Genomic DNA, 20687 nt, shown 5'->3' on the forward strand with positions numbered 1-20687 from the left:
TAAGGCAGACACTTTAGGAAAATGTGAGGCCAGGTGAGAGGTACTTAGTAATTTAGGGAGGGACAGTATAATACAGGGGGTTAGTCGGGCTGGGCAGGAGGTACCTGGTGATATGAGGAGGGCTGGAGTCTTAAGGGGGGTACTTATTGATTTGGTTAGGGAGGATATGATACAAGGAGAGATGGGTCTGATAATACATGCAGGGGTGTAACAATCCTGGGACAGGCAGATGGACAGTGCAGGAAGATCTGGGGTCAGGTGGACTGGAGTAGTACAATGGGAAGAGGGGTGGGATGTGTCTGATAATGTGAGGCAGGAGGGGGTCAATCAGACATAGACACTCAATGTAGGAAGAGGTGGAGCGCAGGGGGGCTGTTTAGTTTAATAGCAGGATGATACAGGAAAAGGTGGGGGTCTGGTGGGTGGTACTCAACGCAACATGAAGAAGAGGAGCAAGGCAGAATGTGTCTAATTATATAAAAAGAGTCTGAGAAACCAAGGGAAGCTTAGTAAAAGGTGAGGCCAGGTGAGGGGTACTTGAGAAGGAAGGGGATGCCAGTAAAACACAGGGGTGAGCTGAGCCAGGTGAGAGGTACCTGGTGACATGAGGAGGGCTAGGAGGACCTTAAGGAAGGTACTTACGGATCCAGGTGAAGATACAATACATGGGAATGGAGTCAAAGAAGACCACATCTGATTAAATAAACAGAAGAATAGGGGGAGACAGATGGACAAGGCATAAAATGTGGGACCAGGTGGTGAAGGAAGTGCTGGGGCCTGGTGGGATACGTCTGCTAATACAAGAAGAATTTGGCGGTCAATTCAAACAAAGTCAGGATGTGTTGTGAGGTACTCCGTTTTGCAGAGAGGTGTAAGGCAGATGTGACATGCCAGAAAGGGTGGGACAGTGAAGAGTAAAGTGAGGGGGAGTTGGTAGAAATTAACTCTGACTTTGTGGGAAGGCCACCAAACAGCAGGTGAGGTCAGCGCTGGATAATATGGCCGCCTTCACCCTGACCCCATTGAAGACAGCTGTCACATTTGTACATCCTAATGTCAGCAGGTCATCATGCATGACTGATCTTTCTTTTTTTAAATGTGATTCCTCTGTCATAGGGCAATATGTTACTAACACCGACAAATTCCAGTTCTATTAAAATACTGGTATAAAACAAGGGCCCAAAATATCCACCATTGCTCCATCCAGTTAAACAGGCAGGAATTATTAACCCACACCAGCCTGTCCCACAAGAAAATCCAGGAGCACCAAACTACCACCCCCACGACTACCACCTTACCTCATTCTTATCTTCTGAGAAAGCCTGCAGTATGTCTGTCTGGCGGGTGTAGTTTCCGTTGGAGTCCTGGAGACCCTGCAGGACTCGTTCCTTGAGGACGAGGACAGAAACGCGAAGCTGATGCCACAGGAGTTGCACGGTGTGGATGTCCACGATGATGTTGACCGAGTAGGAGAGAAGCTTCAGGGAAAACTCCGTCTCTAGCAAGGCGTGAATCTGCTCGACATGATCAGAGATGTCCTCGTAAATGTCCTGTAAAATGCAGAAGGAGGAATTATGAAGCTAGAAAAATCACATCTGAAGTTGCCATGCATAAAGTTGGCACATGCATGGCCATGGGTTACATTAAATGTGCAGTCGTGGTCACAAGTTTTGAGAATGATACAAATATGAATTTTCACAAAGTTTGCTCCCTCAGTTTTTATGATGGCAATTTGCATCGACTCCAGAATGTTCTGACAAGCAATCAGATGAATTGCAATTAATTGCTCAGTCCCTCTCTGCCATGAAAATGAACTTCATCCCAAAAAACCACCGCATGTCAGCCCTGCCACCAAAAGATCTACTGACGTCATTTCAGTGATCCTCTCGTTAGCACAGGTGAGAATATCCACGAGGACAAGGCTGGAGGTCACTCTGTCACGCTCACTGAGTTACAATAGAGGGGTGAAGAAGGTGTCAGGGCACCCAAGAAAGGCCAACAACCGCCAGGAGTGTCTCCTAAAGTCGATTCAGCTGCAGGCACCAGCAGTGCAGAGCTTGCTCAGGAAGGCAGTAGGCAGGTGTGAGTGAGGTGAAGACTTTTGGAGGATGGCCTGGTGGGTGTCAAGAAGGGCAGCAAAGAAGACAAGAAAGACAACAGGGACAGACTGATATTCTGGGATTAGACTGCTGGGGAAAAGTCATTTTCTCGGATGAATCCAGAAAGAAGAAAAGGTGAGCGGCGCTACCATCAGTCCAGTGTCATGCCAACAGTAAAGCATCCTGAGACCATTCATGTCAGCCAAGGGAGTGCAGGGCTCACTCACAATTTGGCCTAAGAACACAGCCATGAATGAAGAATGGGACCAAAACATCAACCGAGAGCAACTTCTGCCAACCATCCAACAACATATTTGGTGACCAACATGATGGAGCACCGGGCCATAAGACAAAAGTGAGAACTACGTGGCTCGGAGAACAAAACATCGAAATTTGGGGTCCATGGCCTGGAAAGGGTCACGGGGGTCTGCTGGAGCCAATCCCAGCCAACACAGGGTGCAAGGCAGGAAACAAACCCTGGGCAGGGTGCCAGCCCACCGCAGATGTACCAAGTCACCTTGGATAAAGGCATCAGGCAAATAATAAGCAGCCAACCTTTCTACGAGGAACCTCCCAACCCATCCATCCATCCATCCATTTTCCAACCCGCTGAATCCAAACACAGGGTCACGGGGGTCTGCTGGAGCCAATCCCAGCCAACACAGGGCACAAGGCAGGGAACCAATCCCGGGCAGGGTGCCAACCCACCGCAGGACACACACAAGCACACCCACACACCAAGCACACACTAGGGCCAATTTAGAATCACCAATCCACCTAACCTGCATGTCTTTGGACTGTGGGAGGAAACCGGAGTGCCCGGAGGAAACCCACGCAGACACGGGGAGAACATGCAAACTCCACGCAGGGTGGACCCGGGAAGCGAACCCGGGTCTCCTAACTGCGAGGCAACAGCACTACCACTGCGCCACCGTGCCGCCCCCTCCCAACCCAGTAAGGTGCAATTAAAGAAACATAAAGAGTGCTTTAGAATATGAGAAGCCCTGTGCTATATTCCCCCGCATTAAAACAAACACAACATGTTACATTGGACCCCTCGCCACCGTTATGTGCTGCCGCTCATTACTGTGTGCATCGGACATTTAATTACCCCTGTAAAGGTCTCCCGTCCTGACCCTGACTTTTTCCCCAATCAAATGAAATGCGGACCGAACCAGCTGACCACCGTGTTCCTAGCGCGTTTCCGGTGCGCGTACACAAAACGCCCCGCGTGGCCGCAGAGGTCAGTGAAGCAACGGGAACGCGGCGCGCGCACATCCCTCCCGTTTAGATTCTCCGCACCTGATCCTCACGAGCCTGAACCTCCGACATCGGGATCCGCGCAGCGCACCCGCTTCTGATTTTACCTTTTCTGACGACAGAAAGTTACGACATCTTGGTTCCCATGTTGAGATGTGCACCGCTTAGCGACTCTTCAGCTCCGGGGTCTCGTGGCACGACAGCTGAGCTCACAATCACAGCTGTTAGCGACTGTCACCGAACTTGTCTGTGTGGCTGGGGAGCGGCGAGCTGGGACTGGGAGAGCGAAGTGATTCACGCAGACCGCATCACGTGGAAGAAAACGCTCATCGTCATTACAATAATAATAATAATAATAATAATATAAACTTTCATCCAGCCCCCAAAGCAATTAAAATCGTTTTTTTATATTGCGCCTTCCTCAGAAATCTTTTAATCTTTTATTTATTTTGTATATCAAAGTTATTTTAACTTTAACCGGTCAGGCTTTGTTGATATTATGTAGCTGTTCGTAGCAGAGGTGTGACCAGAACATCATGTGTGGGTGGGCATTTGGCTTGTCTTGGGGGGCAAAAAATATCCATCCTTCTATCCATCCCCATTTTTGTAGGGGGGTCAAATAATAATAACAACATAGTTTTATATAACATATAAAAGCAAAAATTGTGGCATAAATCATAACCTATTGTTTAATAAAATTAACAGAGGCAATGGAACTTGTATTATTATTTTTTGTGAACAAATATAGAACTACATCTACAAGGTAAATATCAATAAAGTCAAATGTATACAACATATGAGAGCAAGAACAGAAACGTGGCTTATTGTAGTCATGGGAGGCTATAGGACATCAGTTTCCAGTGTTTAACCTGGATATTATCTACAGGACCAGTTTGCGGTTGCTCTTGGCAAATTCTGAAATAAATTCATTCATGTCTAGATTTTCTGTGATGTTTTTCTCATGTGCCAGAATGACTAAATTTCTCTTCCTTGAATGCAACATTGTTCGGCGGAGTGGAGAAAGAGCTTTCGCATGCAGCTGAAGACACACCAATGATGAGTGCTGTGATGCAGACATGGCTCTGACGTGCGGGATACTAGACGCGTGTTTGTGGAAGTCGCCACCGTCTTTTTCCTAGAGCTTTTTTCCAATTAGTGTAGCCGTGTTTGGTGAATATGTCCTCGCGGTCCGAATTGGAAACACTAAATTTGCGGCAGGCAAAGCAAAAGCTGCCATCACGGACAACAGAATATTCAAGCCATGGTCGAGACTGATACCAGCTTGCACTAAAACATCTGAGTGTCTTTCCGAATGCGCGCTTGGGATAATTAATTAAAATGGGCTGGGATGGGCTATCCATATTTAAGTCAGGCAGACCGGACTGTATATTTTGTTGAAGGCAGAGGTTTGGAGTACCCGACACGGGCGCAGAGCTGGAGGATTGTGTAGGCTTATCTACATCTTTTGGAGTGCCAGTTCCCGATGTGGGTGCGTTGTGTTCCGTGTTGGTAGCTGCGGTGCTGAGCTCAACCGTGGAGCCAGCAGCTTGCGGAGGGCCAGAGGTTGGAGATGTCTGCTTTTTAATAAGCCACCTATGCATAGCCTTTGGTGTTACCAACCAGAAAATAACAGAAGAATGGAACGTATACGCTGTTTTAATTAAAGAATGCGGTCAACAAGTTCAAAACGTGCTGCAAAATGTGCGGCGAAGTGAACTGTGAGCAGCACGGTGTCTGTCTAGTGGAGGAGACACTGACGGATACGCCGCAAATTCAAACGGGCCGATTGGAAAGCAACTCAGCTTTGAAAATCAAATGTTATTCTTCTCCAGGGTTTTCATTGGACAGACAAAGCATTTCGCAGAGTGGGCACGGCTTGTCTCTAGGGGGGCTGTGAACCCCTCACGCCTCTGATTCGTAGATATATTGACATAAATCTTTCAAGTGTCACATTAAATTAATGAATTGAGCCATTGTGTTTATTTTCTTATTAAAACAGGGACTGTTGTTATTATTCACCTATTTCAAGTAATCTCACCCAAAATTATCAACACTTTAATCACAGTACGTCCATTTACACTTGACACAGACACATTAAGTTGATTCAAAGCGGCACGTGTAATGTTCAACCAGCCATGGTGGGCACTTGTCACTCCCAGCTTTAGCTTTACACTTATTAAGGGCTTAGAAAGCCCCCCCCCCCCCCCCTCAATAAAGTGGATAGAAAAATTGGGGGGGGGGGGGTGCATGAGGGACTCCTTTAGGGTTTTTGTAGGGTCAAAGAGCTTTGTCAGACCACCGAAACAGGAGGAACAAGGGCTTGGCTTGTGAACATTCAGGGCTAGATGCCCAAGTGCATTGAACAGGTGGGGTTTCACAGATTGGACGCTGGATGCCCAGAGCTCAGGGGCTAATGCTGTGTTCCATTTGAACTGGGGAGTCAGAATTTCCAAGATCCTAGTTGGGATGTTCAACAGGAATGCCCCCACAAGTCGAATTACCTACCCGGACACTCAGGCCTGGTCTGTCAAGTCTGATGGAATTGATATTATGATGTCAATCCAAACTTTAGTGAATGCTGTAGGAGTATCCTGTTTATTACCACTTCTGTCTATTAGTGTCTCATTAAATCAGCGTTACACACAGCCCTGTCCAACTTCATGTCAACATGTTGTTACGATGTTTGAATACGCAGAACACCATATAATGGAAAAGGTGTTGGTGAGGCCAGCAGGGGGCGCTCACCCTGTGGTCTGAATGTGGATCCCAGTAATCAATGCAATGTTACAATTTTCATCAAGTTCTTTTTGTTCATTTTTTAAGCTAATTTATATCATGTCACGTCATTTTTTAACCCACTTGATCCAGACCAGGGTTACAGAGGGGCTGGAGTCTGTCCTAGGGGTGCAAAGCAGGAACATCACAGGGTGCCACTTATATCAATTTTCCATTTCTGCCCATCAATCTACACTCAGTAACCCATGATGACAAAAGTGACAACATGTCTTCAGAAAGGTTTGCAAATTTATAAAAAAAAAACTGTAGAAGTATACAGACCATCAATTCAGAACTTTGTCAAAGTTCCCTTGGCAGCAATTCCAGCACTGAGTCTTCTAAGTTTGTCTCAACAAGCTTTGCACCCCTGGATTTGGGCAGCGTATCCCATTTTTCCTTGCACATCCTCTAAGGCTCTGTTAGATTGGACAGGTAGCGTCTGTAAACTCTCATTGTCAGGTCTCTCCTCTCAAAGTCTATGGAGTTCAAGACTGGGCTCTGGCTGGCTCACTCTAGGACTCTCTTGACACTTTCCCAAAGTCACTCCAGCCTTGTCTTGGCTGTAAGCTTCAGGTCACTGAACCGTCGCCCCAATGTGCGCCAGGGTTTCTTCAAGGGCCTCTCTGGATTTCACTCTTAATGCCTCATGAAAAATAACATTTATGAATTACTTTATCCTTTAACTTACATTCCATAAAAGTAGCTTTTTTGCATTTCTGATCACGTATTATTTGGGATATTTTCTCTTTCTCGTTTATTGGATGATTCACTTTGTTTTAAGATGGCCCCACAGAAAAAAATAAATAAAATCACAAAACAGTGAGGTCTGGGGGTCTTGGAGGCCATGGAATGTCACCGTTGCGTGAAGTGAGCATGGGAAAGGCGTTATATAAATAAAATGTATTATTATTATTATTATTATTACCTTCCAAACAATCATTGAATAGCTGCCATCGATTGTCGGGCACTATGCAAAGTGGCTCCACCTGAGGACTTCTTTCTTAAGGCTGAATCCATTTCTTTGAAATTACGCACCCATGTTGTAAATCACATGAGCAGACAGGACACGATCGTGATGTCCTAACTGGTAATGACACTGAAATTCCCTTTGAGCAGCAGTCACACTATCACCATTCTTATTAAAGGCTTTCACAGCAAACGCTCATCATGCACAACTCCACTGCTCCATTATAACTAATGGCAAGAGGTCCTAAACGAAGTCACCAACAACTGCCGACACCCCAGGGTCACCAACACCTAGTTCCAACATTTCCCGATTCCCTGTATAATAGAGAGATAATAATAATATTAATAATACACATAATCAAGTTTGTGGATGACACCACCATGCCTGGCCTCACCAGTGACAAGGATGAAGCTGCTTACAGGAGGGAGGTAAAAGGCCTGACTGTAGGGTGCCATAACAATAACCTCTCCCTGAATGTTGACAAGACAGGTCATTGCTGACTTCAGGAAGAACAAAGGCAGCCACGCTGCACCCCCCCACATCAATGACTCCCCCAGTGCAGCTTCAGGTTCCTGGGTGTCCAGATCACCGATTGCATTTCGTGGTTGGTCAACACTGCCCTGCATTCTTAAAAAGGTGTTTTTATTCCTGAGGAGGGTAAAGTGCTTTGGGATGGAAACCAAAATACTGATGAACGTCTACCACTGCACTATTGAAAGCATCCTGACCAGATGTGGTTTGGTCACCTGACTTACCAGGTTGGCAAACTCCTTAAAAGGACTGTCCGTACAGCTTCGAAAATCAGAGGGGCTGACCTTCCACAGTTTCATACCATCTACTCAACCAAAATCCATCATCTCTAATGACAGCTGTCCCAGCTCATCCCCAGTTTGCACTACTGCCTTCTGGGAAGCTCTATCGAAGCCCTGCCAATGGCATTACCCGCTTCAGTGACCTGACCCTGCCTGTTCTGTAATATGTGCTGTACCCACCTGCTGGTTTATGTGGCAGTGGACTGTATGTTACTTTTTTCTAACTCAAATCTTATTTACTGTATTTATTTGTCCTGTTTACTTATTCATGCATTTATCTTCTGCTACTCTTATTTATTTACTGTATTTCTTCACATATCACCACAATGGCGGCACAAGCACTTCATTATGCTCTTGCAGTGCAACTGGCAATACAGATCTCTAATCTCTAATAATAATATTCAAAGAAGTAGTAGTAGTAAGAGGAGGAGGAAAACATAATAAGGCAGAATATCATGCTAAGCCTCACATAATTCTGGCCACTTCACAACAACATAAAGAATAACCCAGTAATGGGCACCAAAAGAAAAAACACAAGGACACAGTTGGAAACTTGTGAAGGGTAAATTTCACACAAAAATAGGAAGATTTTCTTTACAAAGAGAACCACAGACACATGGAATAAGCGACCAAGTAGCCTGGTGGACAAGAGGACTTGGGGGACTTTCAACACTTGACTTGATGTTATTTTAGAAGCATTAGGTGGACAGAACTGGTGAGCTTTGTTGGGCTGAATGGCCCATTCTTGCCCAGATTGTTCCAATCTTCTAAAGAAAAAGTCAGGAATCGCTCATATCACATCTATATTTTTTATTATATCTACTCTCTATATATAAAATCCTAAACCTAAAAGTGCAACGATTTTATGTGACGTTTTTTGTCACACTTGAAATCAGGCTTATTTTAAAACCTACATACATTTGTTTGGTATCATTCTTTTCAGAATTATCAAACTTTAATGTGATGTTGTTAGATTTTCAGATTCTTATTCCGTTTTTAAATTATAAACTAAAAAATATCAAGAAATCTAATCAATCTAATGTGCTAATACTCGTCACCACTCTCCAGCACCATGACTAGTGATACGCAGATGTGAAAGGTGCTATATAATACGTTATAGGGCCCTTATGATCCAGCAGCCTCAGAACAGATCATCCACCTGAAGGTAGGCATGGTCAGGCCTGGCCAGTACTTGGACAGAAGATCAACCAGGGAGAGCTTGGGTTGCTGCTGGAAGAAAGGAATCGACATGGCCAGCAGGGGGCACTTACCCTGTGGTCTGTGTGTGGATCCCAACGCACCATTACAGTGATGGACATGCCATGACTATTACAGTCTCTAAGCTTTAATTTTATATTGTATCACTCATAATGATCACTCAGTGAAGGTTCTTTGCAAACTATCCAGTCCTCCATTTTCTGAAGTCACTTAGTCCATGTCAGCCTTTTTAAGTCTATCCTGGCCACACTTGTCTCAAGACCGGAACTAAACCAAGATGGGATGCCAGTCCCTCACCACAAGCACAAATTAACAGACACCAATTAATGTAACACATGTATCTTTGGGCTGTCCAATCTCAAACACAGATACGGGCAGAATGTGCAGTCTCCAGAATGGCATTGGCCAGGCACTAATTTGTACCCAGGCATTTGCCATTTTGAGATAGCAGCATTAAGCACTGCACTACTGTGCCACCCCACACCACTAATATGATACATTAAACTGCAGATCAAACATTTCCTCACCCAGTGTCAAAGGCGCCACATGCCAGCAGCGATTGGGCCTCCTCACACAGGATGGGATGCCAATGCACTGATAAGGGACATGCACGGCAGGGAGGTCACTGCTCACCAGCCATCTGGGCAGACAGGGAATGGCACACCAGCGCCACTCTGGGTCCACCCTAAATCAAGCCCAACAGGTGTCTGGTTGTTGCTACTCAGTGCCCAATGCCACGTAGGGCAAATAAGCAAGAAAGAGTCAGGACACAGAGGTCGCAGTCCGTTCTGTCTGCTCTTCCTGGCACACATCCCAGAGAGCCGGAATGTCGGATCACAGGCATGGAGACAGGGAAGGAGCAGCAGTCACCCGAGAGGCCCGATGCAAACACTTCACTTTTTGGCTCCCACACTTCCTGCTTCCCAAAATAAAATCGGCTCCGCACAAAGTCGGTCACACTTGTTGCCGAGGTAACCAAAATACACAGGCCATGTTTTAATTTTGGGCAGCGCTGATAAAAGGCTTATTGGCAGGCAGACAGTGGATGCCAACTGTAGGCTGAACAAATGGCAGTCCAGTGAATAACTGTGCCGGCGTTCTTTCATTTCTGGATTGCCTTTATGCCATTGCAGAGACGCGTGGAGATGTACCACCCGCAAAACTGGAATAAACCCGGGGTGGGATGCCAGTCAGTGCACATTCGCACGCACTCAACACGGAGAAAACTAGTCAACCTTTTTGGTGTTGCATCCCACTTTTTTCCCCCCATTCAAGAGTCTTCATGACCCACCATCCCCCTCGGTGAATTGGGTGCGATTGTCAGAGCAGGCTGGGGGGGGGGGCGGTCCTCAGTGAATGGAGTTTGATTGTTATTGCTTTGGAGGGTGGTGTTCCCCCTTGTTTAACTGAACACAACTTTAAGAGCAGGCAAGGGGTTCCCCCTCGGCGAATCCAGCATGATCATCAGAGAAAGTGGGGGATCCCCCTCTGCAGTGCCTTGTGGGGGGTGGAGTCCCCACTTAGTGAATCGAGTGCGATCATGACAGTGGCGGGGAGGAGGCTTTGTGGAGCTTGACTTTTGGAGCAGCGACCCACCGCAAACAACTACCAATATAAACAACAGCAGCTGACCCAAAGGCTGGCCGCGACCCAGTGGTTGACAAACCCCATCCAGCCATACATGTCCTCATTTCTAACATCAAAGTGCCTGATGGGTTTTTTATGTTGAGAAAAGGGCTTGAGAGGTGACGTTAACCACTGTCCTGCTGTCACTCCATATACAGTATTTATAATTACTGTCATTCTTTTTGGCATTACAGGGTCACAGGAGCCTGAGCTCATCCTGGCAGCACTGGACACACAGCAGCACTTGTTGAGATGAGAGTCCAAAATGCTCACAACTCAGTAATCCAAGATAATTCAGATTTGCCAATTTGTCTACCATGTGTCTCCTCAAAACGTAAGGAAGGTAGAGAAAACACTGACATGGGGAGAGCAAGTTAATGCTACACAGAGAGACAGTAAATCAGATCAGCAATTGAAGAATGATCCCTAGAGCTGAACGGCTTCTGAACTAACCACTGGGCTACCCTGCAACTAATTTATGGGGATGAAAAAAAAAAAATCAGGGTGAACATGCACACAGCGACATGTCCAGAAGTGCCATGTAAGCAGGCAGGGTGGGTATCACTTAAGGGACCATAAGGGTATGAAACTAAGACAGAATAGCCCTCCACAGCTCACTTATAGTGCAGCTTTACCACATAATGCCACAATTCTCAGCCAGCAACCTCACCTTTCTCAGGGTGAACCCTCACCAGTTTAGTGCCCCTGCCATGAATGGTGATTTATATATCTATAAATATAAAAGCCAAATACCACTGACTCACTCATCACGAAATCTACCGAACCATGAGGAGTTGGGACTTGAAATTTGGAATGCAGATTACCCTTGGCCCATAGGTGCTTGCTAAGAAACAGTTTTAAAAATGTCGTGGTCCAAGCGCGTTCTGTCTGTATGTCTGTCCCTTTCTCACGAGAGAATTACTTAACGGATTTAGATCTGTTTTTTTTCTATAATTTGCTTGAACTTTCCAGTTGATTTTGTGACTTCTCTCATCGTATTAAGTACCAGAGTTCACTTGTGGTACCGATGAATTTATGCAAATCCAACAGAGTGGCTGTGGGCCAAGAGCAGGGGGCGGGGCCTTCCTCATTCACACACCAATCTCTGTTCAAGTCGCTCTACCTCTCGCCACGTGTTGGAGTGCACCTCGCTTCTGCTTAGCTAGCGATACCTGTTTGTTCAGCAGACATGATCATCTACAGATTGTTAAGGAGTAACGTTTGATGTTTTTGAGAGGGGGACATCAGAGCTATGTGTGCTTTAGAGGGTAGCTGGTGATTGGCAGAGATATCACAGCCACCTGCTCTTTTCCAAACACGGGGGATGCTCTCCCGTCAGAGGTGAACATGATCAGATACAGTGCCAACATCTATTGATTTTTAAAGTTTGTCCTGTTTCATTACTATGTAGGCGAAGCTAGTATACATTATATATATATATTGGAAAGCAGCCTGGACACAGACAGGTAGACATGTTTAAAGCACCACCACACGTTTATTATACAACTAATATTTACAAGTAAAGTGAAACACACACACACACACACACAACCCCAGTATGCCCCCAAAGTCCAGGCCTTTCTCTCACTGCCTTCTTCACTGCCTCCACTCCTCTCCACCAAGCTCTGTCCTTCTCCTCTCCTGACTCCAGCCATCAAATGGAGGGAGTCAGGCCCCTTTTATACACACCCGGGTGTGCTCCACGTGCATCCCGATTAGCCTCCGCCGGCACTCCCCAGTGTGGTGGAAGTACTGGCTGCGCACGCGGAAGCACTCCGGGTGTCCCTGGTCTTCTTCCCCCCAGCACATCTGAGTGTGGCGGAAGTGCTGAGGGCCAGGGCTCCAATGGCATTGGGGCACCCCTGGCGGTGACCACAGGCCCCTATAGGGTTGAACTTCTAAGCTCTGTTCCCGTGTTGCCCAAAGCCACCAGGGCGGTCGTCCCCACGTGGTCTGGGGGAGGCGTAAAGCCCTCCTCCGGTCCTCCTGGGCGTCCCGGCTGGGTACCACCCCCAGTCTCCTGCGACAATATATATATATATATTATACTACCGAATTGTGCTTGTAAAAATTTCGCAAGAATAAAAACGTTAATGAAATGATGATGAGGGAGAGAAAAGAAGAACATCACATGTTACAGTAATAAAGGAGATTATTTTAATAAGTAGTGACTTGTGAGAGGACTCCATATTAGAATAGTCCCATGATTAATATGTGATGTCATTACAGTCACTTACAACAGCAGGAATATTAACAATACAAAGTGTCACATGAACAGGTTAACAGAACATATTGGATAAGAAGGGAAATGAAGGGCACATGGAATTCAGTAGGTGTGAAGTGTGGCCGTCAGATCATGTAGTATACCAATGTCTATAAGAATTGTCGGAAAACGCAATATGTTGTATAAACATTATCATCAGCGAAAATATTCCCCCGTGTGTAACCCGCAAGTACCTGAATGTTTAACCCAGGTTTCGATGCAACTCTGGAATATGTGACCATGGGTAACAACAGGAAAGGGAAATAAACGCTGACGTTATTAAACGTTTGTCGTTGTGACTCAGTGATAGTCGTACAATATGCTAATTGAACGGGGAATTGCCTACGCTGTAATATAAAGGGAATATCTTGTTTGGAGTCGTCAGTGTTATGGAATCCCGTCATAATGTTTCTTGTTGTCTGGCAGTTTGCTGCTGCTCTTCAGAGAGGTTGTGTGTGTAATTTGTAATTTGTTTTTCATTCACTGGTGCGAGACTTTCTGCCGCTGATCTTCAGATAATGTCGCTCTGTTGTCTTTGTTGTTCTAAGGTGTCTCACCTGTGCTGATTGGTCTGGCGTGATGTCGATGTTTCTGCTTCTCTGTGTTGGTGTTGAGGATGTAGGCTGGCGAGAGTGTTTCTGTTGGTCGCAGCTATGCTGTATGTGCCTTTTCAGTTTATTGGGAGGCTTACGTTGAAGTGAAGGAAGGAGGAGGTGTAAAATGGCGGTGTCATAATGCAGTTTCGGTCAGTAACAAAGTATGCACCGAATAAACCGTCAAATACCACAGTCAACAATCGGTCACATTGAAGACAAGCCTAAGACCAAAACTGTGCCAGAAGCACGGATTCCTCACCATTGTTGTGGAAGGATATAGTAGATGTGGCAACCGATGTTTATATCGAGCACGGACGGACACAAACAAAATAATATAAAGATACGCACACACACACACATCACCTGGGCACAGCTGGCCGCACCGTGAGGATTCGGTTTTCTGATTTCTCCAGGGCCTTCAATACCATCCAGCCATCCCTGTTAAGGGGGAACCTCAGAGATATGCAGGTGGATGAGCCAATGGAGTCCTGGATGATGGACCATCTGTCGGGCAGACTGGAGTTTGTGGGACTCAAGGACTGTGGGAGCAACACTGGAGCACCACAAGGTACAGGCCTGTCTGCTTTACTCTTCACTCTGAACACCTCCGACTAACAGCAGGTCACTTGCAGATCTGCACTTATGGGGTGTGTTGATGAGGGGTATGGGGGGTGGGGGATGAGACCAGTGAGAGGAGTCAGGAGGAGAACTTTAAGGGTTGTCTGCAACTTAACATCAGGAAAACCAAAGAACTGATAATTGACTTTCATCACATCAAAGTGCTTCAATGGCCCATCACTGTTCAGGGAGAGGATGTGGAGGCGTCCACTCCTGCAAGTACTTGGGGGTCCACATCAGTGACAGGCTGGGCTGGTCTGACTCAAAGGAACTACAGAAGGAAGGGCAGAGCAGGATCTCTTTTTTCTTAGAAAACTGCGTTCCCTTAATGTGGGACATAAAGTCCTTCACATCTGCTACAATTCAGTGATGGCCGGTGTGGTGTGCTGAGCCTGTAACGTCACTTCAAGGGAGGACCACCAAATCAACAAGCTAAACTGCTCCATATTATTCTACCAATGTGCAATATAGACCTTAAGTCAACAAGTGCAATTTGTATATTTATTACTATTCGGTTTGTTATTATTTTCTCTCTTCTTGTCTTTTTGTCTTTTTAACTCTTATTCCTCACACTGAGTCGATTGCACCTTCAATTTCGTTGTTCCTTTGTAAAAGTGACAATGACAATAAAGATCTATCTATCTATCTATCTAATTTAAAGGATAGGTTCACTTATGGGATGCACTTTGGACCCCCTGGACGTCACAGAGGAAGAGAGTATGAAGACAAATCTGGGTGCCATAACACTGAGGACTTTCAGCCAACAAATCATTCAGTAAAAGCGTGCGAACAAACACAATGGGGGTCCTTTATACCAACAATAATACTCCTGTATAGCGCCTCACTGGGATTGGGATTGCGAAGGCAGAAGTTTTCTTTTTAAAAGTTTCTTCCTTTTTAGCCATTCTGTTGTGTGTTCAGACCATAGTGTGTGCCGGTATATACCGTATATAATGTGTTTATGTACTTTGTTTTGGTAAAAATCTAAATTTCCCACTGGGGACAAATAAAGTTCTATGTATCTATAAGCCTAAACCTCATATTGAGCCGTTAAAGGATACGTTTGGTATTTTTCAAGCCAAAGTTGTTGTTTCACAAACACTCAATATATGCATTTGCATGCAAAATTGTGTTCTAAAGTTAAGGGCTTTCTATAAATTTTAAAAAGTGATCTGGTGCTTTACACTGTAGTCTATGGGGCACGGAGGAAACCTTAAAAGCTTACTAAATGCATCCTTGTTTTCAAGCCAAGATGGTTGACGAGTATTTAAATGAATCACATGTAGCGTCAATTCCTTCTTTTGATAAAGAGCCTTTTTGCCTGCCCCGTTGAATTCCGTTTCTCAGTCTACGGCCAATTCTGCTGCGGCACACCACGTATCACAACAGGTTCCAGGCTAAAATGGATGGAGGGTAAACTGGAGGCAAACCCGTGAACTGCTAGTCTTTCAGATTCATTTGACGGGATGGCGTAATCAAAAATGATTTGTAAACTTTTGCAACGTTATACTCTTAAGAATCAAAGTGCCAGAGGGGTTCTCTAGAGCAATGCCATTGGGGAACAGACCGTTCCATGTGAAGGTTCCAGAAAGAGACGCTTATTAATTTAGCTCCATACAGTAAATGGCCATAAATAAATGGTGTGAAATCCCAGTGGGCCCCAATTTTAAAAGGACTCTCACTGCACACAATACCTGAACTTAGCCTGTGGTTTTCTTAATCTATTAGCATACTGCTAGGAACAAGAAAGAACACGTGTGTGAATGAGAGGGAGGTCAGAGGAGTGGCAAAGATGCCAGGAGCAGAGTTGGCAAAGGTGGATGAGTTTAAATAGCTGGGATCAACAATACAGAGTAACAGGGAGTGTGGAAGAGAAGTGAAGAAGACAGTGCAGACAGGGTGGAGAAGAGTGTCAGGAGTGACTTGTGACAGACGGACATCAGCAAGAGTGACAGTGAAGGTCTACAGGACGGTAGTGAGAGGCTGGAGACGGTGGCACAGGAGACAGAGCTGGAGGTGGCAGAGTTAAAGATGCTAAGATTTGCATTGTGTGAGATGAGGATGGACAGGATTAGAAATTAAGACATTAGAGGGTCAGCTCAGGTGGGATGGTTGGGAGACAAAGTCAGAGAGGGGAGATTTCATTGGTTTGGACATATGCTGAGGAGAGATGAGGGGTATAATGAGAGAAGGGTGCGAAGGATAAAGCTGCCAGGTAAGAGGAGGAAGGACTAAGAGAAGGTTTATGGATGTGGTGAGAGGACATGCAGGTAACGGGGTGACAGGGCAGGAAGAGATGGAAAAATTTGATCCGTTGTGGCGACACCTAAGGGGAGCAGCCAAAAGAAGAAGATAGCCCACCGTACATACATTAGGTATTTCAGGTTTTTATATTAGGAAATTTTCCAAGCCTGAAGAACCAACATCATATGCAAAGAACTTTTCCCAGAATTAAATGGCCCTTTGTCAGGCAATAGCTCTATGAGGAACCATACAAGCCAGTAAAAATCCTTAAAGTGCCATTAAAGAACCAACATTTTAAGAGTGTACCCTGGTACAATAATAATAAATAATAACAAGTGTGCAAAAAATACACTACAACTATAGTCCTAAAACGGATTAACTCCCGCAGCAATCAGGCGTTATTCTTTCTTCCGATATAGCGCCTTTCCGGCTAATGCTTTCCCCGTTGAATTCCGTCGCGTAGTCTACCACCGAAAATGCTGGAAGCAAACTTCGATGCCCCTGTAAGTTCAAGGATGGATGGATGGATGGGCTCTGCTGCCGCGCATCACTTACTACAACTAAGCGTACGCGTCGTCTCTCGATTTATGAATAGGAGGGTACAGCACTTACGACCCCCTGAGCTTCGAATGCCAAAGTAAGACGAGAAGCAGAATAGCAGACACGGAGTCGCAAAAGGCGAATGTCAGGCAAAAGACCCCGAACAGGCGCAGGTGCGGGTCGCATCGATCATTAAGACTGATGTGACTGTATAATTGAACGAAGCGGCGAGGCACAGTTGACGGTTATGCCGGCTGAGGGTTTTTTTTTTTTTCTTTAATTCGCCTTATACAATTTCTTGCATTAGGGATTTGTTAGTTTTTGTATACCCCTTGGGATCAGAGCGCAGGGTCACCAATTGTACAGTTTGTGTTGATATTTTAATTCCACTTTGCAGTTCAGCGTCACTCCGTCCACAGCGTAACTCCTGTATTAAAACGGCCGATGCTGACGCTGTTCATTTAGCAATTCGGCTAATGACACCTGCACCGTGTTGGCGGAGTTTGACAGGAAACATCGAGCCGAGCCCACACTTGGCTGTCCGCGTCGTGCAAACCTGTAATGCAATCGCAAAGGAAAGCGAAGCGCTGAGCAGCGGTGGGGGGGTTATGGGGTGCAACGACCACCTGTCAACAAAAGTCGCACGCCAGTCGCGCTTTTACCTGCAGTCAGTAGTGGCTCTGCATTCCGTCACACGCACGACGGCCCCAGTCGTGACATGGGTCCAGCACCCGGGTGGTCAGCGAGGACAGCGTCTGCCCCCCTCTCTCTCTCTCTTGAAGTCAAACACCCACCCACTCTCCCGTCTCTCTCTCCCTCCCTTTTTTTTTTTTGCACTGCACGCTGGAATTCCTTCAGGCATGTGCTACTGAGTCTGAGATCGGGGGGCTATTTTAGGCTCTGACCAAGCCCCTAGCAGAATGCTGCCTGACTCATACTCATCATAACTTCCCAGTCAAATGTGCAAAGGCAGCTGGCTCAAGTTGTTCGTGATGTCACTGAAAGAGGAAGGTGGACGCTTGAGGTCGGGGCTCCAGTTTAAATCGAGGAAGGGTCCAAGTCCAATGTGCGCAAACCGGAACCCCCCAAAAAATATCCAGCCCGCTTCAGAAACGCCAGGCGAATGTCATCAACGAGCCCAGTCTGCCACCTTCTGGCGGCTCGCCGAAATGATCCGCCTTCCACAGACTGCTCGGTCAGTTTATTTATTATCAGTCAAGTTACGAATTGTCACAGGTACTCAATGCAATGACATTTTAACCTGTGTGTCTCCTCAGAAAAGTGGACAAAAATACGAAACAAAAAATAAACAAAATGTGTACACATCAAGCAACATATGCAGTGTGTGTGTATGTATGCGTAAATATTGTAACGCACATGAGTCTGAGGACCATCTTGCCTCCACAGCTCAGACAAAACACACTAGGAAGCTGGGTGACCACGCCCACATCTCCTTCAAAAGTCCCGCCCCTTCTGGCGCAAAGCATACAGCGTCTCACTTGCGTCCCGAGCCTTCAACAGGCTGAAGGTCCCAGTTAGACCGATTGATAGTGAAACGCTAATTAAGCGATTGTTCGTTTTCTAACGCCCCTGTGCGCCTGTTTTATTTCTTTGAATTTTACGTTTTGCCTTGCATTAATAAATTTAAAAACCTTTCAGGACACATTTTCACTTTGTCATTGTGGGTTATTGAGTGTAGACCGATTAGCACAAATGGCAAATGTATAAAAAAAAAAAATTAAATCTACAACACAGTGTAATGTGCAGAAAGTGAAACACATTCTGAAGCAGCTGAACGAATATGTATGTACGCATGCGTATTCATATATAAAATACACCATTCTTACGACTGACTGTTCAGCAACTTTACAACTTGTGAGTAGAAGCTCTCTTTGAACGTATTGCTGCTGGTGCAAACAGTCCTGTCAGCTGCCATATCCCCGGTGGCTTCAGAACTGGTCATCCACCTAAAGATAAGCATATTCAGGCCCAGTCAGTACTTGGATGGGACCCCCCATGTAGGAAAAGCTGGGGTTGTTGCTGAAAGAGGTGTTGGCGAGGCCAGCAGAGAGTGCTTACCATGTAGTCTGTGTGTGGATCCCAATGGCACAGTGCACTGATGGGGACACCGTGTTGTAACTATGACACCATCCGTCAGAGGAGATGTAAAACCGAGGTCCTGACTCTCAGGAATCATTAAAGGATTCCTGGACATTTTTCAAGAAGAGTTAGGGTGTATCCTGATGTCTGGAATAAATTGCCCATCACATTCTGGTCCTCTAACCATCCGCTGTCTCTAATTGGCTCTTTGTCTCTCTCACTCCTTTGCCAGCTAATGTGTGGTGAGCGTGCTGGCACCAATAATGGCTGCCGTCAGGGTACTACATATTGCTGGTGGCTAAAGTGGTTCTAGTATGTCTATGTAAAGCAATCTGAGTAGCGAGGAAAGTGCTATATAAATGTAATTAATTATTATTATTATTACCATTTTCGAGGTGGAAGGGGAAGACAAAAGCGACTGTGCAGGGTGGCTGAGCCCTTTAATGATCCTGTTTGCCCTTCTCAGTCAGTGAGTGTTGTGTGGGTCCTGAGCAGAAGGCAGGTGGGCACCAGTACTGTTCTGTGCCTCCATCATCGATCGCCCACTGTGATGCTTTACCCTCCTGAGCGGAGCAGGTGCCACACCGGGATGTGACGATGAGGCTGGGACTCCACTGTGCATCTGCTCACACTAAACAATATTATCACATTTGACGCACTTCATTTTCTGCTCTGTTTTTTAATTTCCTTTTGGTTTTGTTTATGGCCTGTTGAAATGTTAAGGCGCTATAAGTTGTGCAGACAGACACAAACTTCAGCTTCAAAAGGCATATTTTTATTAAGCACAATACCTTCACAGTTTGTCTTCCACAATACATTTCTTTCTTTCTCTCTTTTTCTTCCTCCAATCCTCCCAGCCAAGCTTTGTCCTTCCCTTATCCCAACTCCAACTCACCTGGGTGAAGCAGAGTGACTTCATTTATGTCACACCCAGGATTACTTCTGGTGCCACAACATGTCACCTTTAAAACACCTCTATGTCATAAAACAGGGGAGTCCTCTTCTGACAGCACTCTCTGGTGACCCCTGGGGGGGGGGGGGCCCAAACAGGGCTGCCTTCGTAGACTACAAGTCCCAAACCGCCCTGCTGGTGTCCAAACTGGTGCCAGACCAGAGGAGCACTGCCACCTATGGTACTCGAGGTGAACAATTTTTCTTGGCAGGCAGTCTCCCCTCCAGTCCATCTCTACATATAGAAAATCCAATGTCTGTGTGTCTGTCTGTTTGTCTGTCCGCGTGTCACGAGAGAACTACTTAACGGATTTAGATTGGGGTTTTTTTCTAGAATTTGCTTGAACATTCTGGATGCTTTTGCAACTTCTCTCATCGCACTAAGAAGTTTGCTTGAGGTACTGATTAGCGCGAATCTGAGAGAGACGTAGCGGACTGAAGGGAGGAGTGTGGCCCCTCCTCACTCAAATGCCAGCCTCGGGGCATATCTTACCTCCGCTTAGCTAGCAAACAACCGAATTACTTAACGGATTTAGATCCGTTTTTTTTTTCTAGAATTTGCTTGAATGTTCTGGTTGATTTAGCGACTGCTCTCATCACACTAAGTATCATAGTTCG

The 20687-nt window shown here is 45.8% G+C and overlaps 1 protein-coding gene across 2 annotated transcripts in view; it reads right to left on the bottom strand.

Moving 5' to 3' along the window:
• akap6 (A kinase (PRKA) anchor protein 6) overlaps positions 1 to 20687 on the bottom strand; it is a 364472-nt gene that overhangs the window by 280886 nt on the left and 62899 nt on the right. For both annotated transcript variants that reach the window (XM_028821579.2, XM_051919705.1), the window contains exon 3: positions 1299 to 1550. In XM_028821579.2, coding sequence (XP_028677412.2) covers positions 1299 to 1550 — 252 coding nt within the window. The remainder of the gene's footprint in view (positions 1 to 1298; positions 1551 to 20687) is intronic.

The sequence above is a fragment of the Erpetoichthys calabaricus genome, chromosome 16 (genome assembly GCF_900747795.2).
Source record: "Erpetoichthys calabaricus chromosome 16, fErpCal1.3, whole genome shotgun sequence".
Classification (NCBI taxonomy): Eukaryota; Metazoa; Chordata; class Cladistia; order Polypteriformes; family Polypteridae; genus Erpetoichthys; species Erpetoichthys calabaricus.